We start from the raw sequence: 13,114 nt of genomic DNA, 5'->3' as shown, positions 1-13,114 counted from the left end.
TTTAATATTTATTTAGTTAGTTAGTTGCAACGGGTCTTAGTTGCAGCAGGCAGCCTCCTTAGTTGCGGCACATGGGCTCCTTAGTTGTGGCAGGTGGGCTCCTTAGTTGCAGCTCGTGGGCTACTTAGTTGAGGCTTGCCAGCTCCTTAGTTGGGGCATGCGAACTCTTAGTTGCAGCATGCATGTGGGATCTAGCTCCCTGGCCAGGGATCGAACTCAGGCCCTCCACAATGGAAGTGCAAAGTCTTATCCACTGCGCCACCAGGGAAATCCCCAGACTGCCTTTTGTTTTGTATTGTTTTCTGCTGCTAATATAACATGAAGACAGAAACATGAAAGAGAAAGAACAAAAGGGCCAGAGAAGAGTGGGGAGAAAAGGTCTCTAAGGTGCTCTCTTCTCCTGGCCCCAACCCCACTCTGCCTGCCTCTGCTCAGCAGAGCTGGGCTGCAGCATCTCTGGCAGGGTCCCACATCCCTGGTTTTCTCCCCCGGTGCCAGTTCCTCCTCAGCTTTCCCTCACGACATCCAGCTTCCACCTGGCCTTCCTCTTCCATCTCCTTTTCTGACTGTCACCTGCGATGGGTCCTGGGCCACTCCACCCCTCCTGTCATCTCTGATTCCTCCTCCTTTGGCTTGCCTACTGCACTGCCACCGTGTCCAGAAACAGCTGCCACCTTTAAGGTCCACTTCCCAGACTGGAGCCACTACCTGTCCCACAACTGGGATTGCTCAAGGTGGATTCCTCCACCCGCCATTCTTTCTTGCCAGGGTCAATAAAGCCCAGGTTGGGGCAAGGGGACAATTGAGAAGCCATGACAGCGTCAGACAAGGAGCAGAAGATGGAGATGTGCTCTTGAGAGAGTGGACAGAAACAAGACTCCAAGAGATGAAAAGATACAGCGCATGAGGAAAAACAGCTTCAGGGAAAGAAAAAGCAGAGAGCGAAAGCCAATAAAAGTGTAATAAATACTAAAACCAGAAAGGGCTGAACAGAAAGCATCCAGAAAGCAAGGGAGTTAGGTCAGAGGGAAGGAGCAGGAAGGGAGGGGGTGGTCGGCACTTGTGGGGCTGGAGGCCGGAGAAATGGTGCAACAGAAATCTCTCAGGAAGGGTCACTCACCTCCCAAGCTATTGGGCTTATTGGCTGCAGCAAGCAAAATCTATTTAAAACACACCAGGCGTCTTGCCTCGTTCTGTTTCCCTGCCCAGAAAGAGCTGGAGCCAAAGGCTTAGGGAACCATTCTAGTGTTAGGACCCTGCATGGACCACAGGGCTGAGACCATGAAGATCCACTGCCCCATCTAGGAATCACCCACCTCTCCCTGCACACACGAGCTGCCAGGCCACTCAACTCACAGCACCCTGATCGCAGTCCCAAAGGTTACTTGTGTCATGCACTTCCACTGGGAAAGACTCAGTGACTTCCTTCATTCAGTCTTCAAGCTTGTCAGAAAACAGATGCTGCTCAAATGTGACAGCTGCTCTAAAGGGGTGCTCAAAGGGAGCTCCCTGACCAGTGGGAATATATTTAATGATAACTGGAGAGGCCCTGGGTGATCAGATTACAGCAAGACAAAGTAGAGAGCATGAAAGGACATCAAGGATAAAATGGCCCTAGGGAAACCATATGGGATTTGAATTGGAAAACCTTTCCCCGGGCTGTGTATCTTTTGGGAATCTCTGATCTGGAGAAGACCTGACCCCTCATCCACCTGTCACAGAGGAGTACAAAATAAGGTGGCTGCTAGGAGATGCGGCCAAACCATGCAAGCTATGTTTTCTCCCCAGCTGAGGGTGGGTCTGAGAGGTTCTTCCTTCCCTGGCTCTTCAGCCCATATATTGTATAAAATACTTTTCAAGGCTGAATATAAGCCCTCTGTTTTGCATGAGATTTACATTCTTGAGAAACTTAGTGTACAAATCAAATGAAATTTTGCCTGCCAGAGAAGCTGGCTTTTCAAAATAAATTTGAGGTCAACCTTATGTTTAAAAAGAAGGATGGGGCTTCCCTGGTGGTGCAGTGGTTGAGAGTCCGCCTGTCCCAATGCAGGGGACACGGGTTCGTGCCCCGATCCGGGAAGATCCCACATGCCACGGAATGGCTGGGCCGGTGAGCCATGGCCGCTGAGCCTGTGCGTCTGGAGCCTGTGCTCCGCAACGGGAGAGGCCACAACAGTGAGAGGCCCGTGTACCGCCAAAAAAAAAAAGAAGGATGGCTTTTGAAAGTGAATAATCATCCTGGTTCATGTTTGTAACTTTGGAATTTTGAATGACTGATTTGGATGGATGTAGGGGGTGGAGGATGGGACTATCTAGAGATCCATCTATGGTTTGCTTTCAGGTTGCAATTTAAACCTTACTTTAAAACAAACGCAAAATTTAAGCAGATAGGTGTGTTGCAGGAGCTACTGCTAAAGAAATAAGAATTAAAAAAAATTTATTACAGAAAATTTCAAATATATATTAAAAGAAGTAGAAAGCCTAATGTAAAAAACCCAGCCTACTTCTTTTCGGCCGGAACAGCCATCTTCCAGTAATTCGCCAAAATGATCAACACAAAGGGAAAGAGGAGGGGCACCCGCTACATGTTCTCTAGGCCCTTTAGAAAACATGAAGTTGTTCCTTTGGCCACATGCATGCGAATCTACAAGAAAGGTGATATTGTAGATATCAAGGGAATGGGCACTGTTCGAAAAGGAATGCCCCACAAATGTTACCATGGCAAAACTGGGAGAGTCTAAAATGTTACCCAGCATGCTGCTGGCATCATTGTAAACAAACAGGTTAAGGGCAAGATTCTTGCCAAGAGAATTAATGTGCATATCGAGCATATTAAGCACTCTAAGAGCCGAGATAGCTTCCTGAAACGGGTGAAGGAAAATGATCAGAAAAAGAAGGAAGCCAAAGAGAAAGGTACTTGGTTTCAACTGAAGCACCAGCCTGCTCCACCCAGAGAAGCACACTTCATGAGAACCAATGGAAAGGAGCCTGAACTGCTGGAGCCCATTCCCTATGAATTCATGGCATGATGGGTGTAAAGAAAATAAAAGGCCTGGACTGTGAAAAAAAAAAACAAAAAACCCAGCCTAGACAATTATCAACTCACGGCCAATCCTGTGAGAACCATGGACTTTGGAGCCAGACGACAGATCCAGAGTCTGAACTTTACAGTACAAGACAAATAGGATTAATCCTACTGAGGCTGCACAAATGCCCTAGACTAGAGCCTAGAGTACGGGGAGAAGGGCAGAGAAATTCTTATTTAGCAATCAAAGAAGAAACCTGAGACTTAAAAAAAAAAACCAACCCCCCCCCCCCACATTCACATTCTGTCTCTGTCTCTCTCTGAAGGATGCACAATGAAGAAGTAATAGTAACAGTGGTTATTGTCAGGGAGGGAAAGGACCGGGGAGGAGATTCCTTTTTCATTATACATTTAAAAAGAAATTTTGTACTATGTGCACATATTACCTATTCTTAAAAGTAACTTGTTAAAAACAAACATCACGAAGCTTTGCAGCACCCAAGTCCCCTAGGTGTGACAAAAGGTCAAACTGCCCAGACTCAGAAGCACCAAATGTTACCGCATTTTGACCTGGATTTGCTGTGTTACAGTAATAGGCTCAGTTAGATGAATGGACGACCTCCCAACGCCAAGCTGTACATCACCAGGATGTATGTTTCATGTAATATAAAAAACTCCAGCCCTTAATAATTACACGGGTGTATACATTTGTAAAAATTCACTGAGCTGTACTTATTTTTTTTTTTTTTTTTTTTTGCGGTACGCGGGCCTCTCACTGCTGCGGCCTCTCCCGTTGCGGAGCACAGGCTCCGGACGCGCAGGCTCAGCAGCCGTGGCTCACGGGCCCAGCCACTCCGCAGCATGTGGGATCTTCCCAGACCGGGGCACGAACCTGTGTCCCCTGCATTGGCAGGCGGACTCGCAACCACTGCGCCACCAGGGAAGCCCTGAGCTGTACTTTTAAAATTTGTACACTTTATTATGTTCATTATATTGTACTCCAATAAAGTATTATTAACAGCAACAAAAATCCCAGCTTTGTGTACAAATAAACCAAAGAATCACCATTTGGGGGTTTATTGGGTTGGCGGTTTGGAGAAAACTGTTGTTTTGAGAAAACACACTGCGGACTTCCTGCAAAAACTTGCTCTTTGGAAACTACCACTACAGCATGTGCTTTTGGTTAAGCATTCCACGGCTGAAACGCAACTCGATGCTAAAATGCCGAGAGGATGAGGCAAAATCTTGGCCAAGGTCAAGCTCCGTTGATGGTTTGAGAGGGGGATGGCAGCCAACTCTCTGCACTTGTATAACATTTAAAAAAGGAAAAACTAACCCCAAGTCATCTTCTGTTCCTTTTCTGAGCCAACTTTAGTCTTGCTCATTGTATCCGAGAACTCAGAGGGAGCCATGTGTGCTACGGCTCAGGCTGACCCAACCTCCAGGGCCAAACGTACAGATCTTGATTAGACAGGAACTAAGCCAGTTGACTGGGGCTCCAGTTGGCTCTATGAGATTTAACAAAAGATGTCAACATTTTAGATAAAGTTAGGGTCCGTCTAGGAGAGGGCAGAGAAATATACTTTAGCCTCTCTTTTGGCTCTCTGGTCATTTTTTCTGGAACATCAACAAAATGCCCCCAATTTGGTAGAAAATGGGGGCTCACGTCTACATCGAAGTGATTATTGTGAAAAGAGCCTCAAGTTTAGCATACTTGGTACAAATAAATCTGTGCTACACAAAGAAAAGCCAATACGCTATACCCCTTTGGGACTGAAACTAAGCACAAGGGACTGGAAAATGTATTTCCTGCCAGGTCACAGGGAATGGATATATCGGAAATGGGAAAAATGTCTCTCAGCAGTTTATAAAATACAAACTTTACATTTTGCACATGTCCCGTCTCACTGGTGGCCAGGCAAAGGTAAGCAGGACCAAGTCCCAGGCAGGTCAGGGTTATACAGAGGCAGGCCCCTGAGACTTCTCAAGTCTCCCTGGGAGTTAACCTTGTCTTAGGACTCACAGATGGAGAACAATGTGTTAACACAGTGGACCCCTCAAATTTTCTTAGGCAGTCCTGACACCATAAAAAAAGAGAATTTTTTTTTTTTTTTTTTTTTTTTGCGGTACGCGGGCCTCTCACTGTTGTGGCCTCTCCCGTTGCAGAGCGCAGGCTCTGGACGCGCAGGCTCAGCGGCCATGGCTCACGGACCCAGCCGCTCCGCGGCACGTGGGATCCTCCCAGACCGGGGCACGAACCCGCGTACCCTGAATTGGCAGGTGGACTCCCAACCACTGTGCCCCCCGGGAAGCCCAAAAAAGAGAATATTTTTAACTTATTGGTTTAATGTTTTCCTTTTCAAGTATCCAATTCTATCCAATTCTCTATGGCACAGCCTTAATTTCTCCTATCTTTAAACTGAGAAACATTCTTCCCCCTCCTCACCCCCCACCAACATCCTCCCATTTACAGAACTTGGCAAAAGTTGCCTCATTTCTACTCTCTGCTTTTCCCTTATTAAGCCTTACAGCACTGGCGATGTGGGTGAAGATAAAGATTTCTCTTCTTTCTTTACTGTTAAATAGTGAACTGAATAGAAATGTGAGTTCCCTAAGGCCACACATAGTACAACTCTGGTGAGAAGAGTATTTTGACCTCCAGCGGAGCTCCAGATGGAGGGAGCAGGCTTCTCCCTAGTCAACGAGGCCAGGAGGACACCGTGTGTCATCCTGTTTCCCTCGCCCCCTTCCTTTCACGCACAGCCTCCATTCCCAGGGCTGGGGGTGGGATGAGAGTGTGCGATGAAGCAGAAGGTACACAGCACCCAAGGGAAAGTGCCACATAAAGAAACGGTGGGATGTATGACAGAATGCTACACTAGGAGGGCCCCTACAGCACATCTAATTCAAACTCCTAATTTTACAGGTAAAGAAAGGAGTCCAGAAAAGTTAAGTGATTGGCCCAAAGACACACAGCTGTTGACCACAACCAGAACCCAGGTCACCAACCCACTCCTCTGATCCTCCAACACACTATACAACTGAGTTTAGGAAAAAGCAAAATACGAAGTCCACAGACTATACTCCCATCACCCCCACCAACCAGATAAATGTACCTTCTTTAAAACTACCTGTGCCTCAATCTCCTATTTCTTTTCAGCCCTGTTAGCTCACCAAGCTCAAATTTTGGATTCTTATCCAGGACTTAATAGATACCCTGGTGGTCTGAATAGTCAGAATCCCAACTCTGCCCCAGCATGTTGCAGCCTGAGAAGGCAGATCTCTGGAAACAGGAGTAGAGTATAAGGAGCCTCTCCAACTCAGGAATATCTGAACCACACATCACGCTTATAATAATGCTGACTGAAACTCAGCAGCTCTGGAAGCTTATGCTGGCAGAAAGGCAACAGGCCACCTATCGAGCGAGAGAAAAATTCAAGAATTAGAAACAAGGAAGTTGGGCTTCCCTGGTGGCGCAGTGGTTGAGAGTCCGCCTGCCGATGCAGGGACACGGGTTCGGGCCCCGGTCCGGGAAGATCCCACATGCCGCGGAGCGGCTGGGCCCGTGAGCCATGGCCGCTGAGCCTGCGCGTCCGGAGCCTGTGCTCCGCAACGGGAGAGGCCACAACAGTGAGAGGCCCGCGTACCGCAAATTAAAAAAGAAAAAACAAGGAAGTTGCAAGGAGGGCAAATGCTTTGAGTTCAATCTGGAGGGTATGAGATTAACTATCTATCTGCATTCAGTCAGAGCACAGAATGACCTTTTAAGGCAGCAAGTACCACTGCCTTGGAGGAGGGAACAGCCCAGGATGTGTGAACTAGGTCCTTTGACATTCCCTATTCCTATGCACAGCAAGTCAGCTCTTGGTTATCTCCCACGTGATTGCCCATTTGGTCCAGTACCCACAGCGTCTAGGGACTGCCAATAACCAGAGTTGGCCACAGACAAAGCTGGTTAGAAGGAAACAATGGTCTAATGTACTTCCCACCTTCCCAAATAACATGTTGCCAGTTAAGTAAAGGACCTTGGTGCCGCAGGCAAAGACATCTCCCTGGTAGGGTAGGTGGAACAGGTACTTTTGAACAAGTGGAACGAACATTTGGCTGCATGTCAGCCCTGCTCCATCACCTGATGCAAAACTGTCCCAGGACTGGGGAAAGACAGAAGGTTTTTGGTTCCAGCATGAGGGGGCAACTTGGTGAATACCTAAAAAGAATAACTGAATTCCAAAACAAGAGTATTCTGAGGATTATGTATTATTTTTATATTACTCAGATCAAGAGTTAACTATATGAGAATCATTCTTATACCCTCTTACAGCTTATTTCATCCAAGAAAAACTGATTCTCACTGTATTCCTGAGGGATGAAGTACTCTAAAAAAATGACCAGGTAAACCACAGAAAAGACATGACACCAGAAAGAAGGATCCTTTTAAAATATGTAACAATTAGCAAACTAGAAAAATGAGAAACTCTGATACCTCTCAGAGAATGAGACACAATGAAGAAAAAAACAAAAAAAAAGGAAGAAAAGGTAAATGAATGAATGAAAAACTCAGAGAGGCAAGGTAACAAAGAATTTAAATTATAGTCAAATGTTAGGGTCCCAAACATTAGAATACAAAGCTGAACAAAAGCTCTTTCTGCTTGCTGGGTCCCTAAGAGTCTAAAATGAGGGATTAAAATGCCTTTATTTCAACAGAACACATTTTGTCATCTGATCTCTGTCTGTGACATGGATAAGAATAAGGAACTTATGGCTGCACTCTTAAGAGGCAACAAATCCCTGAATATTGTGCCTTGTTCACTTAAGGATGGCAAATCACTAATTGCTTGTCAATCGGGGAAAAAAAAAGTCTATAGCTTTTATTTTAAAATAAATTTTTTTATTTTTAATTTTTTTTTTACATTTTTATTTTAAAACAAACTATATCCAAAAAACACTGCTGCAAGGGGGAACGAGGCAATAAAGGATGGGAGACGGAAGGGAAGCAGAGAAAGACTCTGAGCCTGCAGTTGTAACGATCAGGCACATTCAGAGAGGCCTTTGCTGTGACACTGTCCGCTCACCTCTACTCACAGGGGAGGAAGCTCAGCAAATGCACTGGGACGTGAGTTAAAGGGTCAAAGGGAAGCATTCCCTTCACAGAAATTCCTAGAAGGTGATATCAATTTGTACTCACTCCAGCAATGTGAGTCCCCCTCCTTGCAACCCAATTTCTAGGGTTCTAACCTAAAAAAGTTAGCAAAGATATAGTCAAAGATTTATACACAAAAAAGTTCATCACAACATCATTGATATTAACAAAGGATCTGAAACAACCAAAATTTAACAGTGTGGGAATGGATAATAAAGCAAGGTAGAGTTACTGCAAATCTACTTTCCAAGATTTAAAGACACAAGAAATTACTTGTGATACCATGTTAAATGAGGAAAGAAAATTGTATACCAAGCTGTACATATGACTCTCAAGTTTGTTTAAACACCTTACATGTTATATGCATTTTTCAATACTGAAAGGAAATTCATAAACATACCAGCAGAGATTAGCTCTGTGCTACATGGAGGGAAGACGGATTTTCATTCTTTCTTTAGATTCGTCTCTAACAAGCATACACATTACTTTTGTATCAGAAAAAAATTTTATGTTAAAATATGCCCGCCCTAAAATAACTCACTAGAGATAGCAATTGTCAGTCTTAGAGAAAGGCGTCCAAGGCTGACTCAGAAAACAAAAAGATTCAAACCTACACAGTAACTGCTCTGAAAAGGATACGAAATCGAGGGTGCCACAGTCTAGATGTTTCCTCTACCGTGGCTGCTGGCTCTACATTACTAAGCTTTGCAGGGAGCTCTACTGGAGAAACCATTCCTCCTTCCGCAGCAACCACAGCATCTTAAACGACCTCCTAACGTGGTCCTCACCTCTCTGTATGAGGATCACAGGGAAAGAGAAAGGAAGAGCCCTACTCTCTTGTTTCGGAGGAAGACGTTTTTCTTGTAAAGCTGTCAAAATGACTCAAACTGAGATAGACACAATCTGAAACATAACTCATGAGTTATGTTTTTTTTTAAATTTATTTAATGAGTTATGTTTAGGACCCGTGTTATCAATGCCCCTTATTTCTCAAGAATGAATATAAAGCAAGATCTACGACGCCCCCTTGTGGCAAGCCTGACTACGACAACCACTTATCCATCTCCACGGTTCTCCGCCCCGGGCTGTGGGCAGTAACAGCCCCCGAGGAACCTGCCCCCTAATAACCTTAGTGTGTTGAACAAACGGTCCCCAAGGCAGCTGGTACTATTTGTCTTCAAGACTTTCTAGTTTAGATCCCAGAGACACCTATTCGAGGATGAGTGGGGATGAAAGGGCAGAGGAACAAACTGCAGGGTGTGCATGTGTCGTGGGCCGCTGTCGACAGGCCAAAGCTGTTGGCGGAGACACACGACGACACCTGCACACATATCATGGGCTGCCACACGGCAGGGACCTATAGCATAAAGATCTCCTTCCCCAAGAGTATTTGCCGATTTTATAAAATTATGAAGCAAAAGGTTTTACATTTACAATCAATGAACTTTGTGCTTAGTTGTTTCATTTACCAGTGTTAGAGCAACCATCACCAACTCGGGCACAATTCCGGAAGAACAGAGCTCTTGTTGAATTCTGGCCATAAAGCTCTTTTTTAAGCTTGTTAAGATCTTGTAAGGTAAGAAAGTTTTCCTAATACTTCATAAAAATACTAACCGCTAATAAGTTGATTCCGTACTCCAAGTGGTGGCCTCACGTTTGGAAAGATGAAACACCACCGTTTTGAACATCGAAACATATTGATTAGTCTTGGCGTCCCAGGCATGAAGGGAGATGGAGAAATCCTCTCAACCTAACCAAATGACGCTGGGAGAGAATTAAGAGCTTAAAAGAGGTCAGTATTGCAAACCTGATGGAACACTGAAGGGACCAGATACTGATTCTGAGAAAAGATAACCTTCCTCTCAGAAAGGGATTAAGCTAAAAACCCTGCCGTTCTGGGCAGGAGGCTTGCAAGAAACAGCGAAAGGGAAAGCTGAGCAAATTATCCAAGTTCTCTTGGGAGATGGTTCTTGTGCTTCTCTGTGCCCCACCCAGGCTGAAGGCCTCTTTCCAGAAAAGAATTCCCTCCAGCGTTAGGGTGAAAACGTATGGCAGGAAGTTGCTCCTTTGGTCCTGAATGTGTAAACGGGAGCATTTTCGAGCATGTGAAATAAACCGAAGCAACCCAGATGGGCTGGATCCCAACCAGGTGAGTTACCGCACAGCACCAGGCCAAAGAATTTCTAATTATGAGGTTGAACTGGGAATAGGAATCCGACCCCTTTTCGCCTCTCCAACCTCTAGAAGAACGTCTTTTCCCCTCCTCACCTGATGGGCTTGAAATACTTGACAGCTCCTGTTTGAGATGAACCAACATGCTGGACAGGGAGAAAAAGCATTAAAAACCTGAGTGTCTTGACAAGACACTTCAGGGAGAATCCTTCATTTGTCGCCTGCACAGGGAAAGCAGAAGAGGGAGAGTAAAATGAAGGCCAAGCCTCCCATTTGTCCAGAAAAATAAAATAAGAGGGTGGAGTAAAGAACGCTCACCCTGCCCAACTAAAACTCAAGACCATAAGCTCCCCCTGAAAACAACAGCCTTGCTCCACCAGAAGCATCCTGGGATCAGTACAGGTTAGTATTGTGAGTTGTGTCACCAGGCTTTGACAATGACATTAAAACAGGAAGAGGTGACATTTTCACCCCTGGCTCCAGCTTCCCAGCTGTCCCAACGTGGAAGGGAAGCAGCCATCACGACAGCTTGATGAGAAGGTCCTCCCCGTATTTCCGGAGCAGCTTCTGGTGGTTGTGGTCCACCGACCACTGCTGGGGCAGGTGCTTGGGCTGCATGGAGTCCAGGAAGTGCTGCCGCCAGCGGCTCTCCAGCTGCATGAGGGAGCGCAGCCCGCCCTGGGTGTGGCGCTGAACCACCTTCAGCCCGTGCGGAATGTAGTTTTCATTGGAGATCCTGTCAGGACACAAAGTACATGGGTCTGAGGGAAACAAGCAGGACAGTAACACAGTGGCTCCAAATGCTATGGGCCAAGATGCTTCGACAGGGGTTACAGAGAGGCTGCTGCATTCCTAAAGGGTTGGTCATTTTGATGCTTTTAAAACCATCCTCTTTCCCATATCTGCCTTTTTAAAAATAGTTTGGACATGTAACACACAATCCAGCAGAAGGCATTTGGGGATTCTGATCTATACTTATGGGAAGGCCACTGCATAATGCTCAGCCCCCACCAGAGAGGCCCCACTGTCTGGCTGATGATGGGTGAAGAATGTTGGTCTTTCATTGACTCCAGGGTTCCCCAGTTGCTTCTTTTAAGATATTCATTCTGAATATATTATTAGCTGTTTTATTAGCTGAATTATATTAGCTATTCAATCAGCCCACGTGTTCCAGGTTTTCAGCACAGTGTAACACCTGAATGTAAAATGAAGGTGGTAATATTTCTTCGGCGTCTTCCTTCTTATACAAAGAATGCCAAACCACATCCACAAGACGTGCTTCTGTTGCGATGAAATTCTACCGTGGTTGCTTGGTTGCACAGCTAGTGCTGTTTAATGAGAAGATGAGTCCCTGCTTCCTTTCTAACTAAGATACCTTGTGGACAGTACTGTCAGCTCCTATGAATAAAGGAAGCTCCCTGCCCGGGGCTCAGTTCCTCTCCCTACAATCCATACCCTACTCTCAGTCCTCGCTAACTAGCAGTGTTCGTGCCCCCTGGGTATCTGCAGGGCATTTTCTTATTTAGCTCACAAGCATCCCACTAACTTGCCTAAACTTTCCCCAAACAGCTGTTCTTCTCGGTCCTAGATATCCAAGCCCAGCACCCTTCCATCCAAGTCAGCAAGATGAATTTGTTAGAAAGGTCTGTCACTGAAAGGGCAAGTTTAGCTGTTTTAGGAAATACATTTGGGAATTGGTTAAAGGAGCCAGTCTCATTAATTTGTAATATGACCTTGGTAAGTTACTTAACGTTAACCTCGGGGCATCTAATATAAAACTTGGAAAACAGTTTTAAGAATAAAATTTAAGAATACTTTTTTAAAATTTTAAAAGATTTTAAAGATATAGGATATGTTAGCAGTTACCAGTAAGAAACTCCTACCTCATAGGGTTGTTATAAGAAATAATTAAAGCAATTTATATAAAGTTTATTAACTTGGTGGAATAGATTAGGATATCTATACAACATTTGTTCAATAAATATTTTTTGCTATAATTAAGTTCGTGGGGGAAGGCTGTTTTGTTTTTATAACAAAACACTAAGGCAACCAGCATAACTACCAGGATTTGCGATCTTATCAGTTTAATTATTTCAACCCCTGTTACCATTGAAAGAAGTGGCAAGTTGGGAAGCAAAACTATAGCAGGTAGCCCAGAGTTTTTATCATCTGGGCCATGTGCCCATTTATTTCTCAGGACCAAAAAATGCTTCTCATTTAGGGACACTGAATTAAATGATATGAATTCAACTATGTACTGACGGGGAAAGAGAGAGAAAGCAAGCAAGGAAGGAAAAAGGTAAAAAGTAATTTAAATAGTAACAGCAATTCTGGCCAACATCGCATTCAGTAGGCCAACACCCCGGAGTACAGGTGAGACAAGAAACATGAATCCATTTGTCTCAATTCCCACAGACCTAGATAAGGGAAGAGAGGCAAAACCACACACATTGTACTTCACGGGCAACTCCAGAGACTGGAGGATATATATTTTTTATATTTTATTTATTTATTTTTGGCTATGTTGCGTCTTCGTTTCTGTGCGTGGGCTTTCTCTAGTTGCGGCGAGCAGGGGTCACTCTTCGTCGCGGTGCGCGGACCTCTCACTGCCGCGGCCTCTCCCGTTGCGGAGCACAGGCTCCAGATGCGCAGGCTCAGTAGTTGTGGCTCACGGGCCTAGTTGTTCCGCAGCATGTGGGATCCTCCCAGACCGGGGCTCGAACCCGTGTCCCCTGCACTGGCAGGCAGATTCTCAACCACTGCGCCACCAGGGAAGC

General features: G+C 45.3%; 1 protein-coding gene and 1 pseudogene across 3 annotated transcripts in view; one reads left to right on the top strand and one right to left on the bottom strand.

Moving 5' to 3' along the window:
- Positions 1-15: 15 nt before the first annotated feature.
- LOC125963688 (60S ribosomal protein L21-like) lies at positions 16-3,986 on the top strand (annotated as a pseudogene).
- Positions 3,987-8,369: 4,383 nt separating this feature from the next.
- The window catches only part of EXD2 (exonuclease 3'-5' domain containing 2), a 92,915-nt gene continuing 88,170 nt past the window's right edge, over positions 8,370-13,114 (bottom strand). For all 3 annotated transcript variants that reach the window (XM_033433226.2, XM_049706905.1, XM_004262161.4), the window contains one exon: positions 8,370-11,073. In XM_033433226.2, coding sequence (XP_033289117.1) covers positions 10,857-11,073 — 217 coding nt within the window. In that variant the 3' untranslated portion in view covers positions 8,370-10,856. The remainder of the gene's footprint in view (positions 11,074-13,114) is intronic.

This window comes from Orcinus orca, chromosome 2 (genome assembly GCF_937001465.1).
Source record: "Orcinus orca chromosome 2, mOrcOrc1.1, whole genome shotgun sequence".
Classification (NCBI taxonomy): Eukaryota; Metazoa; Chordata; class Mammalia; order Artiodactyla; family Delphinidae; genus Orcinus; species Orcinus orca.
This window is presented reverse-complemented; position numbering and strand designations above follow the sequence as displayed.